Source organism: Choloepus didactylus, chromosome 16 (assembly GCF_015220235.1).
Source record: "Choloepus didactylus isolate mChoDid1 chromosome 16, mChoDid1.pri, whole genome shotgun sequence".
NCBI classification, from domain to species: Eukaryota; Metazoa; Chordata; class Mammalia; order Pilosa; family Megalonychidae; genus Choloepus; species Choloepus didactylus.
Genome location: NC_051322.1, coordinates 66193405 through 66215306, shown reverse-complemented (window position 1 = coordinate 66215306; position 21902 = coordinate 66193405). Strand labels below are relative to the sequence as shown.

General features: G+C 39.9%; 1 protein-coding gene across 12 annotated transcripts in view; it reads left to right on the top strand.

The window, feature by feature from the left end:
- Positions 1–21902, top strand: part of L3MBTL4 (L3MBTL histone methyl-lysine binding protein 4) — a 433696-nt gene that overhangs the window by 250516 nt on the left and 161278 nt on the right. For all 12 annotated transcript variants that reach the window (XR_005212158.1, XM_037805559.1, XM_037805558.1 and 9 more), the window contains one exon: positions 9134–9236. Coding sequence is in view for 11 of the 12 variants with exons in the window: in XM_037805559.1 (XP_037661487.1) it covers positions 9134–9236 (103 nt within the window). In the remaining variant the exon portion in view is untranslated. The remainder of the gene's footprint in view (positions 1–9133; positions 9237–21902) is intronic.

Below are 21902 nucleotides of genomic sequence, written 5' to 3'. Positions count from 1 at the left end.
TTCATGTTATTTTAGTCGCATGTAAACTAACATATATTTTTGTGCCAAGAATTCTAAAGTTCTTTTCTAGTCTTAAAATTCTGTGCTCCTGTGTTGTCTTAGCGGGAATCTCCCAGTTTTTTTCCCTCCATAGATCACAACGGAAGTCATTCTCTTGGTTTTTTGAAAGGTTAAAAGCTGGGTTCCAGAACAGGCCAACATTTTATAAAGGCCTATACTATTGGATAACGCAAAAAAAAAAAAAAAAAAAAAGCTAGTTTTCTGTATATAAATAGTGTAGTATAAATTAATCTTTACTTTAAAATGCTGGTGTGATGTGACTGAATGGAGAGAGAACTCACATGAAATATTCATTTTTCCTTGCCTCTTCAATGTCATTTCATCCATATATCAGTTCACACATACATCAGTTCACACATATGTCACCGTCTTTGTTATCTTGTCCCTAATCTGATGGCCTATGGCAATATGCAGCCAGACCTTAGATACCTCAAGTTGAATTATTCCATTTTCTATCAAGATCTAGTGTGCTTGATAGTGTACTCATTTTTAAACATGAGATCCTCTTTTTCTGGGATCTTTGTATAATTACACAATTGCCCATTATGTTATTTGAAACTCAACGTATGATCGATGTTTTCATTATATTTTTATAAGAAAATCTTTGCCTTGATTGAAGAACTGGTCTGCTGCTTCCTTAAAAATAATAAGCAGAGCCTAATATACATGTCCTTTTGACCTTACCTTCCAGGAAGTCCAAGCTCCATTGAGCATTAAACAACTATATTAGCCCTATGCTTGACTTATTCTCTTTTTCCCTTTTGCTGTGCTTTGATTAGTTGATTATTTTACTTGCTAGTTTATTGCCTGTGTCTTTTGTTATAAACTGCCTAAGACCCTTATTGGAGAGAGGTGATACATAAATTAATTGAGTAATGAAAATAAGAGTCTACATTTCTGGTTCTCCTTCCTTGAAGAACTGGTCTGCTGCTTCCTTCTGAAGAATTAGTGAAGCCTAAATAGAACAGTTTCCCTTTTTACCTTAACCGCCAGGAAGCTCTGCTAGATCTATGGAAAGGACTGTTAGAAAACTGTTTTTTACTGTTGCACTCTTTTCTTAGTATATCATTTTCTAGGTGGTAGAACAAATATTATTACTATGATTGTTATTATTGCTATATTCATTGGTCTCTTTTGGAACTCTCCTGCATTTCTAAATGTTTTCCTGTGTTAGGTAGATGGTTAGTTTATCTTCCCTCTACTAATATTGCCATTGCTATACTTGAGTGTTTTTTCTAGATCATCAAATAAGGATAATATTCATATTTTTAGGAACTTTAAAAATTCTTTTGCTGCATTTCTGTGTCCCAAATTTATTTTTCTATTTTATTTATATATCATGAAAACTAACAGCCTGAAACCTGCATCCAAGCAACCATGGCTTTTGCTTTACTCCTTTCTTCTTCTATTGGAGAAACTCATTATGATAGCACAATGGGTATTTATTGTCTCTAATTTCATTAGGAGATGGTGAATAGGTAGGATTAACCTATAATTTCAGTTTGAAAGATATGCTTATTATTTGCTTTCTCCAACTTCAAAGGTAATTATTTCATTAAATCTTCTTAGCAAGCTATGACATAAATTTCCTGGGAGGTGGGATGGAAAAAACCAGGACACTAACCTAAAAGTTTCCAGTCCCAAATAAAGAATAGTGAAAGCTTAATCATTTGAAATGAGAACATGTGCATATCTGAGCAGTTTGCTTTCTTTTCTGTAGTTCTAGATTAAATACTGCTGCTCTCCTCAACCTCTCAATCTCAGCTGATGACCTTGCTGCCTGTTTTGCTGAGAAAATAAAAGCTATCAGAGGATAAATGCGTCATCCCATGGCGGAAGGCCCACCAGCACACTTTCGTCTGTCCGCCCAGGCCTTGTCTTCCCTTTCCTTGGAGCTGATTGACAGTTCCTACTCATCAGGAGTCAGCCCTCTCGTGGGTGCTGGCCCTGTGCTAGGTGTTCACTAAAGGATGTTTTCCTCCAACTATACCTTGTCTCTCTCACACTGTCAAGTATTCCCTCTCCTGAAACAGTCTCATCATTACTGAAACAAAAACAATAATTGCTGCTTTCTTCACCTTAAACCCACTTTAGCTACCACCTCTTAAAGCAAAACTCCTCAAAAAAGTTGTTTTAACTGTTAGTTTCCTCTTTTTTCTCTGCCATTCTCCCTTGAACTCAAGTCAGGCTTGTCCCCTCTCATCACCAAAGACATTCTTGCTGCAGTCACCACAGCCTTGCCCTCTGCTGTCCCCACTGGCAGGGCTCAAGTCTTCACCTCCAGTACCGCCATCCACAGCTGATGACCCCTTCTGGACACGCTCTCTTCATGTGCCTTCTCAGCTGCACTTTCCTGGCCTTCCCTGCCTTAGCTACTCCTTCTCAGCCTCCTTTCTGGCGTTTCCTGGGGCTCCGTTCTGAGACCTCTTCTCTTCTCCATCAACGCTGACTCACCAAGTGATGGCATCCAGCCCATGAGTTGAAATACTGGGACGATACTGTCCATACTGTGGACTCCCAGATGTGCCACAGGGCATGGCCCAGCTCAGGCCCTTCCCAAGTGTCCGTAGATGCAGTGCGACACTTCCCAAAGAACAGGGGCTCAGGAAGGATGTACTCAGGGAGGGCATCTCTCCCAACTCAGTGCTCACCAGAGTCTCCCACCACGCTTGCAATGAAGGAAGGCTTTCCCACATTGGCTCCCACAACCTCATCTCTTGCCACTCTTCCCATCATCATGTGGCTCCGGCTCCAAACACACTGGCCTTCCTGCTCTAGTCCCAGGATGTCTTCTGTTCTTACTTCGTGTAGGATTCTGCTCCAATGTCAAGACTTCTCCTTTGCGTCACCTGCCTTCAAGAGCACCCCCACACTTTCCCTTCTTCCCCCACTTTTTTTGTCTCCATGGCACCATCACTGTCTGACATTATTTTTACATTTTTTGTTTGATTATTTGGTCTCTGTCTTTGGTAGCAGCAGGTCACCTCCAAGAGGATGAGGATTTCTCTTTGGTTTGCTGCCCTATCCTTAGCACCAGCCGTGCTGTCTGGCACATAACAGGCACTCAGTAACTCTTTACATGAATGCATCATTCTTAGTGGCAACTTTTATTTAAAACATAAGAAATAAGGTATTTTGACTTCTCTGTTATCAATGACATTTAAATCTGTTCCACTTTTCAAAGAAGCAGTGTTTGCATATTCTCTAGTGGATATTGCCAGCCAACACTAATGCCATTTCTCTATAAAAATTTTGCTAAATGAATCAAGTTTAATTGAATGCTTTTTCAGCAATGGGTAATTAGTGCTGAAATAAGCCTAAGAGTGTGGCCTCTTGATCCTTCTGTCCTGGTGCTGGTCAACATAAATCTGGAACTCTTATAAGCATATTTAAATGAATTGATCATCTTCACTTGCTTCAGTCATTGCCAGTTTTGTGGTTCTACTCTGGGACTTCTCTGTACCAAACAAAATAGCAATTCTGAGAGGATACTGCTTCCTGCTCAGAAGGAGGAGCTCAGCTTCGAACCCATTCTGAGTGGGATGGTAAGTCTTTTCACTTACATCACTCATGGCTGCCAATTTGGGCCATTTTCGAAATAAGAAGGGACAGTTTCCTTTCTTATTTCCTAGAGAGGAGTATAATCTCTTACTTCCTGATTTTCCCTTGATATCGTATTTCATCTTTACACAACAATAGGTCGAATGCCCACATAAAACCAAAGTTTTCTTGGTTTTTTATTTTGTTTTGTCTTTTAGGACAATTGCTTGATTTCACAAAAGGCAAAACAAAATGAAATTGCTGTTTTATACTAGAAATTTTTCAGCTGCAAGTAGCACAAAAAGAAGTCTCTTTACAATCACTTAATCAAAGAAAGGGTTACTTTCCTACGTGACAGAACCACTGAGATAGCAGGGCCAAGGACAGCAAGGTGCCGGGCCCAGGCTTTGCCTCTACTTTTTGTCTTCCTAAACGGAGTCATTTTTGTCCTTGTGCCTGTCACTTCCTGAGCTTTTTCATCTGCATTCCGGAAGTTCAAGGAAGGGGAATGGGCAAAGCAGTGCCAGACTCATCTTCACCTTCTATTGGGAAAGGAAAGGCTTTTGTAGACATCCTTGATGTGCCTTTATCTGAGGTCTCCCTGACCAGGACTGTGTCAGATGACCACGTCCACCTGAAAGAGAGGCTGAGAAAGCAAACACCTTAGCTGGGGACGTTGATGACTGAACAAAATAAGGTGCAATTAGTAAGGAAGGAAGGACTGGGTATTGGACAGGCGACTAGCAGTGTCTGCCACAACCGCTTACTGTAGCCGGGTATTTCCTTGTGAATAGGGATCCCACAAGGACATCTTACTATTTTCCATTATTTGTTACTTGTTATTTGTTATTCATATAATTTAAAATTTACAAGGATATTTTCCATTCCTCTTTTGTCCTTCCAAGAAAAACCTTGCCATTAGGTTTACTCCTGCCTAAGTAAAATTTATAGAGAAAACTTGGAATAAATTAGTTATTCATGCTGCTTGTTATAGCAAATAGCTTACAATCATTACAAAAAGATCAGAGATTGATTTTAAACATGCTCTAAAATGAGAATAAAATAGTGATTGTATCACAGCACTGTGGTGAGGATCTACTGAAATAATGTATATTCAAATACTTTGCTTCCCTGTGTTAATTGTTGTCATCATTATTCTATATCCATTTGCCAAGTATTTATTATTATCTGCCAATCGTTGTAGTAGATGCTGGGGATATAATGGCAAACAAGTTGGATAAGGAGAATGCCTTCTCTAACATTCTGGTGAAGGGAGATGGGTGATATGCAAATAAACTAGGTAGAAATAGTAAACAGAAGGTAGAAAAGGGTATTTTGGTCAGCGATGATCTCTCCAAAGAAGTGATATTAGAGTTGAGAACATTTTTTCTTGAGACCAGTTCTCTAAAGTCCAAGTTGTAAGTAAGATATTCTTGGCAGAAACTCATTTATTTTCCAGAGAAAAACACTAATTTAATCATAGGTGCTTTGATCCAAGAGCAATAATGTGAACTTTTGTAGAATTTACAGGTTTCTGTTCTCCAGTGGGCAGCTCTCTGTCTAATTCACCATTGAACCAACCCATTACACTTCATCACATAAAACTTAATGAGGAAATTTTTAGGTTTAGTGCATTTTATTGCACGTTCTTATTGATTCCTGTTTTTGTTATGCCCTTTGCTGTGGTTCTTAATGTAATAACCCTTCTCCCAAGTTGAAGTCATGCCTTTCCTTACAGCCCTAACAAGGAGAGAATGAAAATGTATTTGAAGATTAAATATTTGTACTAATGTCACCACATTTTGGGACCTAGTCTCAATCACTATTTTCATGCAGCATAATCACACTGTAATGCGATTTTTTGTTTATGTGTTGGCTTCTTTTCTAGACTATGAGCTTCTCAAGGGATGAACCATGGAACACTTATCTATTCATTCAGTAAACATTTACTGAACACCAACTGTGTCAGGCTAGGTGCTGGTGACATAATGATGAAACAGGCATGGGCTTGCAGCTTGCAGTGTAATTAGAGAGATAGACATTAAATTTGTAGTCAAGGTAAATGCTATATAAAATGGAGACCTAACGTCTTTAAAGTTAGCCTGAGGAAGTGAAATATAAGCTGTGACCTGAAAGCTAAGTCTGATTTATCCAGGCTAACAGATGGGAAACTCATTCCAGCATATGCAAATGCTATGAGGTGTGAAAGAACCCCGTAGGTTCAAGGAACAGGAAAACGCCAGTATGGATGAAGAGTATTGCATAAGGAAGAAAATCAAGTGAGACATACCCAAAAAGGTAGACAAGAGCAGATCTGGGTAGGCATGACTAAAGATGTCAGACTTAGTCCTAAAAGCAATGAGAAGCAATAAAAAGGTGTTTAGCAGAGAAGTGATATGTTTGGATTTATATTTTGAAAGTATCACTTTGGTTACAAGATGGAGAAGAGGTTCGATGAATAAAGAATGGCTCTTGTAGTTCTCCAAGCAGGAGATGGTAATGACTTGGATTAGGCTGGCCATGTGGTGATGAAGAGAACTTGTCAGGTTAAAGAAATTTTTAAGAGACTGAGAATTGATTGGAGACGGGGGTAGAGTGAAATGAGGAAAAGGGGATATCAAGGATGATATCCAAGTTTCTGGAATGGATAGTGATGCAATTTCTTGAGATGAGCAGTTCTAGAGGAAGAAAAGGTTAGGGGAACAAGATGAATTCAATTTTGAACATACTGAGTTTGAAATGCCTTTGAAACGTTCCACTGGAGATGTTGAATGGAAAGTTCAATGTATTGATCTGGAACTTAAAGAATATCTGGGCTATAATCTGTGAGCAACCGTGGCATATAGTTGGTAAATGAAGCTAATAAAAATAGATGGCCTAGAAACAGGTCTTGAGGTTCTCTGACATTTTAAGTTTGACTAGAGGAGAAGCTGGCAAGGGAAAATTACAAAAGAATGGCAGTGTGCAGGAGGGAAACTATAAGAATATGGTGTCACCAAATCCAGTGGACGAGTGCAATTCCAGAAGGAAATAGCCAACTGTGATTAGTATTACCAAGACACTGAGTGTGATGCATGTTGGACTTAATGCATAGAGGTCACTGTTGACCTGAGAAGATAGACTGAAGTGGTTTGGGAAGTGGGGAAATACAGATACCTTCTTTGAGAAGTTCGACCATGAAGAGGAGAAGAGTGGACAGCAGCTAAAGGGGAATGTGGGTCCCAAGGAGTGTTTGGGTTTTGTTTTGCTTTTGTTTGTTTCTTTTTATGACGGGGGAAACTAGAGTATGCTTAAGTGTTCTTAGAATGCATTCAATAGTCAGGGAATGATTGGAATATGATAGCCTAAAGATTGGAGAATGGGAGGTGGATGAGATACACACTCTATGTGGGGGTGGGGTGCTTGCTTTGGAGAGGTGAGAATGCTCCCTCGGTTGTCATGGCAAGGAAGGAGGGGAACAAGGGCGTGCAGCAGGTGGCAGGGTAGGTATGGAGCAGGCAGTTGGCAAAGTTCCTGCCCTCTGGAGCTTATTTTCTCAGTGAGGAGGTGTGGTCAGCTGCTGAGGGCCCAAGGGTGGGGGCAGTGGAGAGTTTGGGAGTGTAGAAGGGCTCAGGTGATGTTGCAGATGGTAGTTTTGGTAATACCCAGACTGCACGGTTGTGTGATCTTTTGCAGCAGTACTTTGTTATGCAAAACACTGAGAAGCAGGTGTGATAAAAAGTCAGAGAGGTGAGGGAGTTCAGGTAATTTGCAGTGGAGGGTCAAATAAAGGTTGACAGAATGTAAGTCAGATGAAGGAAGGGAGAAATGATGAGAAGGGACTGATGGGAACAGAAGGGATATTAGTGTCTCAGAAGTTCCACTGATGTTGGAAAAATTCCAATTGGGGTACCTGAGTGAGCAGTCTAATCTGGAAGGACATGAATTTGTGGTCAGATGGGGCGCTTGATGAGTGGTTTTCTTAGCAGTGCCATTTTGGGTAATGATAAGATCCAGAGGGTTTCCGTTGGGTGTGTGGCCAAGGCGGACCTGGGGAAGAGGCTGCTGGAGGGGAGGCGGTTTCCGGTCTGCGGGGCAGCATACTGGATAGGCTGACCTCAGGGATGCTGCCCCGAGGGTTGTGGGGTCAGCATCCGGGGAGTGCAGTGAGCTGAGGCCAGAGCCAGAGGTGAGTGATATAGTGACAGCAGGCAGATGGACTGGAGCCCAGGGCCATTAGCCTGAGAAGAGCAGGGATTTTAAGAGTGTGAAAGAAGTATGGTCTAAAAGAGGTGCTGGAAGGAAACCAGGGCACGGACCTCTCTCCTGGTCCTGAGGGGTATGGAGTGTGAGAAGATGAACCGTTTCTCCTTAAGAGGGCTGCAGGAGGCAGTGTCTTCAACTGACAGCCAGATTTAAATTAGAGCCAGGAGATGGAGAACATTCTGAAACGAGGAGGACAGGGGGAGTTTGGTGAGTCAGAAATGGGGGTCTGAGAATTGAGGAGAGAGAAGGAAGTTGCAGGATTGTCAGGGAAATAAGATCTGCAAGAGTATGACAGGGTGGGGGACACCCCAGGAGCTTTTACCTGCTTGTGTGGCGAGGGTGGGGAAAGGCTGAGGAAATCAAAGCACAAGGCCTGAGGGTTTTAATCCTGAGGTCTTTAATCTTTAGAAGGAGATTGCCTCTTGCACAGGATAGAATTCATCTCTTGCCTGGGATGGTCAGAATAGAGCAGAGTGTAGTGAAGTGTAGTGTGGTGTAGTGTAGTATAGTATATATACTATATATATATACTATATATATATATATATATATATATATATATATACTATATATATGTAGAGTAGTATATATAGAGTAGTATATATGGTATGGTATAGTATAGTTAGTGTAGTGTAGTGTAGCATAATATAGTATAATATATAGTATAGTGTAGCACAGTATAGTACAGGTAAAATAGCATAGCATATATGGTATGGTATGCCATGGCACACAGTATCGTGTAGTATCGTGAAGCGGGGCACATAGCATAGTACTGATTAGTGTGGCTTGGTAGAGCACAGCAAAACATACTGTAGCACAGCCTGGGGTCAGGCCGTTCTTTCTGTCACTTGGTGAGCATCGGACGGACAGTGCCCGGTGACCTCAGCATGCCCAGTATTTGGAGGGTCCTTGCTGTGAATGGGTGAGGGCTCCACCAGGGAGCCACCACCCAGGCCTTCCGGACTTGTGGACTCAGTGCATGGCTGTACACCCTTTGCCTGTAGTAGTCTCAGAGACATGACTGAATGTTCTCATATCTGCTTTTATTATTTCTTCAGTGGCTGCCCATTTCCCTTTGACTCTGATATTAGTTGCTGCTAGTGTTATCTATTATAGCACTGATATTTTCTGTCCAAATCATTTACATCACATCACAAAGACTCAGTAAGTGATTTCTGGTGGTGGTCTGTTTCTAAATTGAAAGTTTTAAGATCACTTACATATTTCAGTCTTTCCAGTTCTTCTCTACTGAAGGTGTTTTCAAGGTATGTTCTTTTACTTCCTGAAGGAGCACAAGATGAGAAAATCCTTCCAGGTCAAGCTGTTTGTCCTACCCCAGGGTGCCGAGGAATAGGCCATATCCGTGGTCCACGTTACTCAGGACATCACAGGTAAAACTTTATCTTGTTAACGTTATTTCAGGGATGAGTTAAAGCAGTGTGCCGAGTGGCAGCTGTATGTAGCATTGCCAGTGACTCTCTTGGGGCCAGTCGCTGCCTGGTCACACCCCTGCTCTGTGCCCCGTGGCCTTCCTTGGCCTTCCCTGCTGCTGCCTCTGTCCCTCCGAAGCTGTGGACTCCTGAGGCATCTCCAGACCCACGTGCCGCCCAGTGCCTCTGAATCCCTCAGAGACACTAGCCACTCTTGTTCCCAGTTTTCTCCTCATAGCTGCCAAGTTTTGCTTTCTTATAGAGAAATTCCAGAGCTCTTGCTTTTGCCCTCTTGTTTTCTCCTTGCCCTTCTTTTTCTTTTTCTCTCTCTTGCTTATTTTGAGGTAAGGTAATTCTGTGAAAGAATAGAAAAGAAAAAGTGCAGCATTGTATTGTAGAATACTGCTTTTTCTATCCCAGACAATTGGTAAAACAGTGTACAGATGAATTATTCATATTGGTGATTGAGTAACAGAATGCATAAATTAAAATTGAGCAGAATTGACATTGAGTCAGTCAAAACACCTAAATACATAAAAAACATTCATCTTATCTATCGATATATGTAAGTATATGCAAAAAGAAAATGTCATACACTATCTGAAGCAAGAAAATGTTCATTTGAATAAAGTAAATCCAAAGGCAGGTCCTTGTTTGATCTGGTGGTTGCAGCCCTGGAAACCAGTGGATAAAAGTGTTCCAAGTGAATCAATGCAAATCTTACTATAGGAACATGGTGAAGGCTCCCAGATAGCATACATGAATGTAAATGTCTAAATATATTATCAACACTTAAGAGAAAATACTGTAATATAGTATCCATAAAAACAGAAAGAAGTGCAGGTGCATAGATTCCCTGCACAAATCTGCAGGATTCCTGTGATGTGGATGGAGCTGCACCCAGCGGGGACCCTGGTGTTGTCGGAGGGAGAGGGGAGGGGATCGGACTCGGAGAACATCTGCGCCAGGTGGGATCCCCTCGTCCAGGGCGTGTGGCCACGACCCAGAATCTCCCTCAGACTTTTCCTGTGATTTTTTTTAAATCCAGAGCTGCAGTGTCCCGTATGGTGGCCGCTCGTCCCATATGTCTGTTTAAACTTCAACTTACTACAACTACATAAAAGTAAAACTTGAGTCCCTCGGTCCCACCAGCCGCATCTCCGCGCTCAGGGCCGCCACCTCCCAGCGCCCATGGGACGGACGCCCCCGCGGGCGTAAGTGTCTCGGCCGCGCCGGCAGCGCTCAGCGTGCACGGCCTTCTCGCTGGCAGTTCTTAAGTAGCAGCTATTTTGGGATAAAATAACTGGATCCAGTTAGCCGGATCGGCTTCTTCCAGGCCTAAAGTTTGGGTTAATCCTCTCCTTCCAGCCCTGTGGCGTTCACCCTTCCATCTGCAAGCGTGGTTGCCAAAGTAACAAAGGCCACCTCTGGCGGGTTCCCGAGGGCCTCGTCCTCCACCTCCTCACGGTGGACTCGCTTCCGACGCCTGTAATATCTTGCTGTAGTGGAGGGAGAGGCAAACGGCAATATAAAGTCAGAAGGAAAAGGTAAAATGAAGTGACACAGTACTTAGTAAAATACGTACCCGAACACGTTTCCCTGCAGGGGTTCTTAGAAGGCTGGGAACAGAGTCACAACAGGAGTGTCCGCGTTGTTCCAACAGCTTCCTTGGACTTTGCTCCTCCGATAGGGTGGAAATGGCATTTACTTGTTTTTATTTACCATGAATAATAGGGGGAATATTTGACATGATTTTATCCAAGTGGACTTTAAATATTAGCCTCAGAACATCTGGAGGAACCAGAAGTTTGTAAAGAGAAAGGATTTAAAGAAAAGCAGTCTGTGAAGTTAGAGAAAACACAGAAATGCTGAGCACAATGGGATCTTGTTAGGGAGCGAGAAGGCATGAGAGCCACCGGATCTCCAGACCTCACAAGTTCCCCGTGCTCCGGGGTGGCAGCTTTCTAACTGGGCCCTGGCTCTTGGAGAGTTCCCGAGCCTCCCATGGAATGAAGGCAAGGACTCCCACGTCTCATAAATGAAAAACGCAGTGAGAATCTGTACTCAGTGTCTCTCTGGAATGTTTCTGGAACTTGGTTTTTATTTTGGATTTATCAGGCATTTAAACCATCAGGTAAGTAATTTCTCACTTACCCATAGAGGGAACTGTAGAGGGTGAGGACAGGTTTCTGGGTGGATTACTGTTGACTGTAAGGCAGCTGTCAGAGCTAATCCTGGGCAGTGCGAGGTGGGCCCTCTCCCTCTTGCTTTAATCATAATCATTTTCAGTGATGGGTCTGTCTTCATGAGGTTTAGCATTAAGTTGCTAGTTATTCATTCAAGGACTGTGTCCATTCACATTTAATACAGTGATTTCTTTTTAAGCCACTGTTAATTCACTCTAAGTCATCGAATTCTGAATATCACCAAGTTAGTAAGTTTACTAATATGATTGTGTGTATAATTTAAGAAATTATTTAAATTCTCTTATAATTAACTGGATAAAAGTTGTTTTCATGCCTTCTATAATCTCTAGGGTTTGTTTTCATCTTTTATTGTAGTCTAAATTCTACAAAGCTCTAAAATATTGTTCTTTAGTACTTTTCTTTGTTAGTATCTGTTGAGAATACAACACATACACACACACACACACACACACACACACACACGCACACAGACATGCTTGCTAGAAATTTGCTGTAACACACCCCAGGTTGTCATTACACGTTTGCTTCTTATATGTCAAGGAGATGTTAAGCATGAAATGAGAATTTTAAAATGTCACTGCATTCTCCGGGAACCCTAGAAGTACTATGATAATCATCTCTAGCCTGAGTTTCCTGAAGAATTTAAATTAGTAAAGATCACACTTTCCTTAAGAAAAGTATTTTTTTTCTCTTGTCTTAGATATGCAGCCTTACAAAAGAGGCAGCATTTTCCAGGATGATTTTTGGAGTCTCCAGTCCAGCAGATTCTTAGGCAAATATTCTTACATTTAAAAACAAAACTAAAACAAAAAATCCTCCGGTTTCACTAAGCCTTTATAAAACAGTACAGTCAACTTCTGTTTTCAAAAGCCTGTGGGAAAACTTGAACATGTAGCTCTCTGCTGTAAGGAAGGTGATTATTTCTGCTGATTTTTTATAAAATACTCCCAGGTAGTTGAAATGTTTACAAGTAACGAATGCTGGTTTTTTACCATTTAATGTCAGAATTTCTGATTTTGATATTGAAAGCTTAATGTTTTGAAAGGAAGAAACAGTCGTCTTAAAATAAGTTATAGGCTTCTTATTTTGTACAGCTGACAAGGAGAATTATAACATCAGAATATGGCTGAAGACATTTGAAAATAATATATTATTTTAATAGATCACTCCCAATATTGTCATCTTTAAATATTTCTTGGTGTCCTTTTTGGATGGATTTCAGATAGATTTACTTTAGTTTTCATTAAAATAGTTAAGAAGCTAACAATAATACTCAAAGCTGTTTGGAGTTCATGGAGAATCTGCATAAACCAGCATTATTTGAAAGGAATTGTGTCAGTTCTTATTTGTAGGAAAATAGGATTTTTGGCACACAGTTATCACAATTTACATTTTATTTGAGTGAATTTACTTAGTTACTAAAATGAAGTAGGTGTATTTGTTAAGATGGAGGTATTCAAATATGACAATGTTAGGACTACAAGTTGTAAACTTACTTTTGAACCAGAGTTCAGGCTCAGACGTGAAGTGGTTTGTTTTGAGTGGCAGGTAGACTCCAGAAGTTGTAGTTTACAACTGTGTCATAACACATACAAAGGTGATCTCTTTAGGAACTAATTGTTATATTCTTTGTTTAGAAACCAGGTCCTTTTACCATCTCAGGACTTCTGGCTGCGGAGAATGGGCTGGGGGATGTGGGAGCCACATGACTAATATGTCACCACTGCTCAGAAGTGGGGCTACAGGTGACTCTGAGATGTTTGGGGGTGCCCTTCATGGAGCATTGCCCTCATTTTCTATTCATGACTTACCTGAAATCATGTTGTCAGTCCAAAAATAATGATGGGAATTATTTCAGATTTTTTTTTCCTGCCTGTTCCCCTATATGTATGTGTCTGTCTATTCATGTTCAAGGCTTCCGATTTTCCCAAGTTGGACTTCCAGACATGCCGTTTACTGTGTAATTTGGGTCCATTTACCCCATCATTCTTAACCTTGGTGTCTTCATCTATAAATGGAGTTTTTTGGGGTAGAAAAGAGTAAATTCTCTGATAAGATTAGAACAGGTGCAAGTTTTTATAGACTACTGAAAGCAGAACTGCAGGAAAAGAAAGAGAAACAATAGTATTAGGAGACTTTAACTCATCCATGTCAGACATAATGAAATAGAAATAAGGGTGTAGAGAATCTGAATAATATGATTTAAAAGAAAAAAAGAAGATTGAAAGATATGTATCATACTAAAAACAGAATATCCTTACTTGAAAGCCCTTTTCACAACTTGACCCCTAGGCCACAAACGGCTAAATAAGTTTTCAAAACCAAAATAGTTCAGACCCATTCTCTGATCAAAATGCAGCAAAACAAGAAATTGTTGAGGAATATAAGTCACCTAGAACACATGCCAAGCACATACAAAAATATAACTTAAGCAGTAACAGGATTAAGGGAGAACTCAAACCTGAACCCAGAAAATGTAGACTTAAGTATAAGAGATTATTTTAGATACAAACTTATGGGACACCACTCTGTATATGTTCAGAGGTAAATTTATGCATTGCACAACAAGAAAGATTGAAAACAAGCTAACTGAACTCAAAAAGTAAAAAAGATAAAAAAGTGATTAGGAAAAAGAAAGAAATGTCAAACAAAAAGTTCATTGAATGTGAACACAGAAAAAACAGTAAATTATTAAAAGAGTATCCAAATGTTGATCCTTTGAAAACAAAACAACAATACTGCTTTTATACCACCAGCTAGTCTTACCATGTGGGCAAAAAGGGAGCAATTACCAGTGTTTGAAATTAGTGATAAATGGAAAAAAATCAAAAGAATGATAATAGGCAATTTGAAAAAGTGTGAATTAATTTGAAATTACCTTTAGAATATACTTTAAGTTCCTCAAATGGACATTATTAAAGACAATACAAAACAAAACCAAAACAGCCGAGAGTCATGGAAGACAGAGTTGTACCTCATGCACCCCAATCTCTGCCTCCCCCCCCACCCCGTCATCACCAGCCAAAAGAGTTCTGAGTCCCGATGGTTTCACAGGTAAGTATTTTTAAACACGTAAGGCACAATAGTTGGGGTGTGATTCAGACATTGTCAAGGAAAAGAAAACTTCCAAATATAAGCAATATACATGAGCATGTATTATTGAAAAACAACATTTTATTTTCTTAAGGATCTACAGATATAATAGCATGTGCTTCATTTTCCTTCCCATCCCTCCTCTTCCCTTGCCTTTTTTCCTCTTCCCTTTTTTTGAAGATGCCCCAAATACCCTGATAGTGGTTGCATGTGGGAGAGGGGCCAAGATCGAGGGAAGATGGCCTGTTCGCTTATTTACTTCTTCGTATTTTCTTACCTTATATGAATATTGTATTTTTTAGTGTAGTGGATGACATTATGGGTTGCTTTTCTTTTCTTCATTGTCCTTTTCTGTATTTTAAAAAGTTTGCTATTCACTTAATTTATATAAGAAGGGCACATTTAGGTAATAACTTTGTAGGTCCTTAAGATATTTCCTAAAATTGCCTTTCATTTCTCTGGACAATGTATACTCTTTACCAGTTTGCTAAAAATTGCCTGGAAATTCAAAGGAAAGATTGAAGGTGAACTTTAATATTTTGCTATAGCAGAGTGGGGAGGCAAATGGCAATATTAAGTCAGAAATAAAAAATGAAATAACATCATACTTAGTAAATATGTACCAATACCAGTTGAGAAACTATTTTCGACTATCTATGCTTCATCCTGAGAATTTGGGCTTCCCCTATAGCAGAAATTAGAGGCGCTGCTCTCGGGTTTCTTGTTCCATTGCTCTGACTTATGGTAGTGGCTTTTAAATTCTTGACCTTCATTTCACTGAGGTCTACAGCAACCCTTCCTGGGTTTTGGTCTTTTCTCTCAATGTTCTCAGAAGTAGCCTTTCCTCTTCAAGGCACACGTTTCCTCCAGCCATCCTCTGGCTTCTTGGGTTGGTTTTTAATTAACATTCCCCAGTTGTAGTACATTGTGACCCAGGAAAACAAACTCCTGCATCTGAACTTTGACTCCCCTTAACCTCTGCAGTAGGCTGACTTCGACTTCCTTTGCTAAGTTATGTTCCTCTAAAGATCTTCCAGTGCAGTCAGATGTAACAGGCGATCCATCAGTGAACCACTCCACCCCTCGCCCCTGGAAACAACCCCTCTGGAGCCCTCTGTCCTCTTCCTCCAATCCCAACTGGTTTCTCTCCAGACCTGGCGCACAGTGCTTCCTGGGAATTCCCTTTGCTTCCCTTCTGTTAGATCCTGTTTCCTAGATTCTGAGTCTTCTCTTCTCTGGTTTGTTTTCTCCGTTTGATAGAGTTCACTGGAGGTAGTTTCTTGGGTAGATCTAAAATATTTCCAACCTCTCTTCATACGTAAATTTAGTCATGAGTAGAATTCCAGTTGGAAAGGCTTTTGCTTCAGAATTCCAAAGGCCTTGCTCCATGTTCTTCAAGTTTACCTTTTTATTAAGAATTCCATTGCTATTCACATTCCAAGCATGGAAAAAGGATTGTCCCCCACCCCCTTTCCCCTGCCCAAAATTGAAGCCCCTCCTCCCCTGCCCCCAGAAATGTTTACAACCTTCTAAATTCCTGCTGTTCTAAAATTCCAGAACCCTGTGCCTTGAATAGGGCTTTCTTTCATTCATTTTTCCACACCCTTGGTAGGCTCTTTTAATCTAGAAACTCACATCTCTCATTTCTGGGAAATATTCTCATGTGACTTTAATACTATCCTCTCCTCTCTTTGCTCTCCTGGACCGAGGCTCTGGTTTTCTCTCCTAGTTTCAAACTCCTCATCATTGTGTTCTATTTTATGGGGTATTGCCTCAAGTTTGACTTCCATTCCTCTAATTGAAGTTTTTAATGGTACTATGATTTTCCCCATTTCTGAAAACATGTTCTTATGGTCTGATTTTTTTTTTTTTTTTAACTGCATCCTGTTCTTTTTTGGTTAGATTGTGTACCTTTTCATATCTTTAAAAACATTCGAAACTTCTGTGTTGTTTTGTGGTCCCTACCTGCGTTGCTCTGTTTATCCCAGTACTTTTGGTTTGGTTTTTGGTCTGGTTGGTTGGTTTCTTTCCATCCTATTAAGGGAATTTCTCAAATCCTAGGAGTCTTCCCCTCTGTTCATTTTTGAGAGTTGAGGTATGAAAAAGCCAGCAGGAAGCTCTGTGTGCCTGCTGGAGCTTGTGAACTCTTGGGCCTCTTGGAAGGGTGGGCAGGCCGGGGCTTGCCATATCGTTGAGCCCCGCTCCTGTTTGCCATCATTTTAGGTGTTTTCAGCTGGAGAGGTCACTTCCAGCAGGGAAGACCCTTCCAAACTTTTCCTGGCACTTTTTGTTCTCTGCAGACTCTTAGCTTTCAGCTTACCCATTTTCTGTCTTCAAAATTTTGTTGATTTCTCTCATCTGCTATTGTCTCTTCTTTTATGCTTTGTCTATAAAAAATTATACCCTTTTATTCATTTATTTTTATTTTAGTAGAGACAGGAAAGATGTATTAGCAAAGAGAAAGGATAAATTCAGTTTTCCAACCCGCCGTGCTTTTTGAACTTTTTAAAACCTTGTTTATCCCCCAAATACTAATTTAGCTAGTAGGATGTGATTTATTTGATTGAGACATAAAATAAATAAAATTAAAATTTTTAATATGATGTTTTGTTTAGTTTGGCTCTTGTTCTAGATTCCTAATGCTGCTGGAATGCAAAACACCAGAAATGGACTGGCTGTATAAAGGGGGTTTATTTGCTTATACAGTTACAGTCTTAAGGCCATAAAGTGTCCAAGGTAATGCATTGACAATTGGATACCTTCACTGGAGTTTGGCCAATGGTGTCCAGAAAAACCTCTTTTAGCTGGGAAGGCATGTGACTGGAGTCTGCTCGAGAGATCTGGTTTCAAAATGGTTTTCTCCCAGGATGTTCCTCTCTAGGCTGCAGCTCCTCTTCAAAATGTCACTCTCAGTTGCTCTTGGGGCGTTTGTTCTCTCTTAGCTTCTCTGGAACAAAAGTCTGCTTTCAAAGGCCATCTCCAAAATGTCTCTGTAAGCTGCAGCTCCTCTCTCAGCTCCTGCACATTCTTCAAAGTGTCCCTCTTGGCTGTGGCAAGCTTGCTCGCTCCTTCTGTCTGAGCTTATATAGTGCTCCAGTGACCTAATCAAGGCCCACGCTGAATGGGTGGGGCCACACCTCCATGGATATTATCTAATCAGAGTTATCACCCATAGTTGGGTGGGTCACATCTCCATGGAAACACTCAATCAAGGAATTGCAATCTAATCAACACTAACATGTCTGCTCACACAAGATTGCATCAAAGATAATGGCATTTTGGGGGACATAATATGTTCAAATGGGCACAGCTCTGCAAGTTTTATTCATTTGTAGTGGCTGGCTGTAGTACTGTGTTCAAAAGGATTCCCAAAGACATGGTTTTTGTTTTTCACCTGTATAATCATGTATTTATTTATTCACCACCATCACCACTATCTATATAAGGACATTTCCTTTTCTTCCACAAAGAAGGAGGAAGAGTCAAAGAAGGTAGAGAGACAAAAGAAAAAGAAAAATTACAGCTAAAAAGCAACAAAAGGAAAGATAGAATTAAAATGAAGTACAATAAAAGAGACAGACAACGTCACCACTGTCAAGAGTCCTGTATCCCTCCCTTTGGTATATTGCCTTTGTTACATTAAAGGGAGCATAGAACATTTTTTCTGTTAACTATAGACTCTAGTTTGCATTGATTGTATTTTTTTCCCAATACCAGCCCATTTTTAACACCTTACAAGGTTGACATTGGTTTTCCCTCAGGTAAAAACATATTTATAAATTTTATCACAATTGTTGAGCACTCTAGGTTTCACTAAGTTATACAGTCCAAGTCTTTATTTTCCTTCTTTCCTTCTTGTGTCCCACATGCCCTTAACCTTCTTCTTTCAACCATACTCACAGTCATCTTTGTTCAGTGTACTTACATTGTTGTGCTACCATCACCCAAAATTGTGTTCCAAACCTCTTACTCCTGTCTTTTCCTATCTGTCTGTAGTTCTCCCTTTAGTATTTCCTGTAGAGCAGGTATCTTGTTCACATACTGTCTCATTGTCTGTCAGAGAATATTTTAAACTCTCCCTCATATTTGAAGGATAGTCTTGTCAGATGTAGGACTCTTGGTTGGCAGTTTTTCTCTTTTGGTATCTTGAATATATCGCACCACTTCCTTCTTGTTTCCATGGTTTCTTCTGAGAAATCTGCACATAGTCTTATCAAGCTTCCTTTGTATGTGATGGATTGCTTTTCTCTTGCTGCTTTCAGGATTCTCTCCTTGTCTTTGATGTTTGATAATATGATTATTAAATGTCTTGGCGTAGGTCTATCCAGATCTATTTTGTTTGGGATATGCTGCGCTTCTTGGATCTGTAATTTTATGCCTTTCATAAGAGATGGGAAATTTTCATTAATTATTTCCTAGGCCCCTTTTCCCTTCTCTTCTGCTTCTAGGACACCCCTGACACTTACATTCATGTGCCTCATGTTGTCATTTATTCCCTGAGACATTGCTCGTATTTTTCCATTCTTTTCCCTATCTGTTCTTTTGTGTGTAGGATTTCAGGTGTCTTGTTCTCCAGCTCCTGAATGTTTTCTTCTGCCTCTTGAGATCTGCTATTGTATGTCTCCATTGTGTTTTTCATCTCTTGTGTTATGCCTTTCATTTCCATAGATTCTGCCAGTTGTTTTTTCAAACTTTCAGTTTCTACCTTATGTTCACCCAGCGTTTTCAGCCTTTTGCTCCCAGCTGGTGTAAGGAGATGTGGCCCATTTAGATTTTGTTTTGGCTGTTTTCCCCCAGGCTCTGGGGTCTGAGTTCTGAAGGGAGGGCTGGCCGTAGAGCTGGGCCCACCTCCTTCTTCTTAGGGAAGAAACACTCCCTAGGGAGTTATCTTCTGCATTTGAATAGTTCCTTTGTCTCTCTGACTCTGCCAACTCCACCCCTATCTGGATAAGAGTGCCATGAACCAAAAATGGCTGAGGCTCTCTCCACTGAGCCACTCAGGTTGAGGGAGAGAAAAAGGGAGAGAAAGCCCCCTTTCAGAGCCAGTCCATGGCCCCTCAGTTTCGCCTGTCAGCCAGAGACAGCAACCAGTCTCCTGGGCTCCCTTTCCAGGGGCACAGGTGCCTTCTGGCTCTCTAAGGTCAGTCTTTAAAAGTCTCTATATTTTTTTTCTTTTTTTTAATTAAATTTTTTTTTCTCTATCAGCCCCACCTCCTCTCTACTGGGAGTGACCACAGGGTACTTTGCTGCTTGTTAGTGGTTTGTCTATGTTTGTAGCTTGTATTTAGCAGTCCACCTTTGTTAATTAAATCCCCATTTGGAGTATATTCACTGGCTCCAGGAATGCTGCTTTCTCCCACAGTGAGGTCTTGCAGCTCAGCCTGCTGTGGAGGGAAGGGGTTCCAAGCACAGTTCTGCAGTTTTTACTTACAGATTTTATGATGTGGTCTCGGTCATTCTACCCAATCCAGGTTGGTGTACAATGTGTGGACGGTCACGGTTGTTCCAGATTATTTACTAGTTGTTCCTGGTTGTTTATTATTTGCTACTGGGGACTAACTAAACTCCACACCTCTCTATGCTGCCATCTTGCCCCTCCTCAAAAAGACATGGTTTTAATTTTATTTTGTGCAGCACTTCTTACTTTATTGTCACCTGTGATTAAAACTTCTATTGTGTCAGGAGTGTACCTCAGTGACAAGTGTTCTCATTTATCTGAAGCTTTTCTTCATCATTTGGCCTGTCATTCTCCTCGACTTAATGTTACTACTTACTGAAATTGAACTGGGTGCACATTTAAAAATAAACTCGCAGACGTGTTTTTACTTTAATAAGTAGAAGGAAAAAGATACAGGATCTGACTTTAAAGAGCACTTTTGATTCTCAATATGACAAGATTAATCATGCAATTTAGTAAAAGCTTCGATCAGTCCCAAGTCTATGATACACTTCTAATCCATTACTATAAAATTCTTGAAGGTTAATGTGTAGGTCTGATTTTACTGAACAGGGAAGTAATTATGTGAGAATTCAGGTTTTTCTCCAAATTCTTATTTAAGGAAGAAAATTGTATCTGGTATGCTTAGTTTTGTAGAGACTGGGGCATTGATATCCAAAGATACTGTATTCTTTGACACATTCATTCTAAGCATTTTATTAAGTACAACATTCCAAGTTACATAAATTGCCAAGGTCATGGGAACTATATCCTTATTATGATAAAAACAGACATGACTTTAGTTCATTTTTTCGTGAGAATAATATTGTAGCAATTAAGGGGTGGACAAAATGATAATATCAGGTCAGTTTTAAATCACCCTGAAAACCAGAATCGATGTAAAATATAGACAAAGAAAATTCATTCTCTTCAAAAATAGAAATATTTTCATGTTTAAGTCGATACCATTTTATAAAATTAGTCAATACTCCATATTTAAAATTTGGAAACTATAAAGAAGCATTTAAAATATGTATTAAAAACATTCATAATCCTATCACAAAGGGATGTGCATTAAATCTGGCTCATTTTTTTCCAGGCTTTTTACCACATATTTATACATATGTATTTTTCCATGAGTAGAATCAGATAATATTGTGTCTGATTTGTTTTTCACTAAATGAACACTTTCTTCTCATATTGTTAAAATTCTTCAAAAATATTAACCAAGTATTAAATTATTTGGTGCCTAAGTTCTGTGACCATTGTACCTTTGTGTAAAGGATTCTATAGTAGTTAGAAAGATCTCTTTGTCCTGTATTTTCCCTCAGCCTCTGCCTTGTCTCATATTAATAGTGCCAAACCAAAAATTTTTCTGAGTGTTAATAAAATATATTTGCCTATTCTGTTATCTTCAGCCTTTCATGTCATTTTATTTATATATGTTTTTTATGAGTAGAATATCACTGTCTTAAAAATAAAATCCTCTCTACGAATCTTTTCCTATTCTATGAGTCTTCCTATTGATAACAGAGTTTAACTTGCATTATTGTTATACTTACCACATAAGTTGTACATATGTCAATTTATTTTATGCCTTTAATCCTTCCTTCCTTCCTTCCTTCCTTCCTTCCCTCCCTCCCTTGCTCCTTCCCTCCCTCCTTCCTTCCTCCTTTCTTTATTGTGGTGGAGGGGAGGGAATCTCTCTTTCCTTTCTCTGAGAACATTTTGTTTGCTGATAAATTCTGGCTTAGAAGAAACTCTTAATTTTTCTAGTGGTCATCCTAAAGTTTTTCAGATGCATTCCAAAACCTACCTTTACCCAACTATCAAGTCATTAGAAGAATATTAATTTTTGACTTTTGTTTTGGGAAAGATGAAATGCTAAAT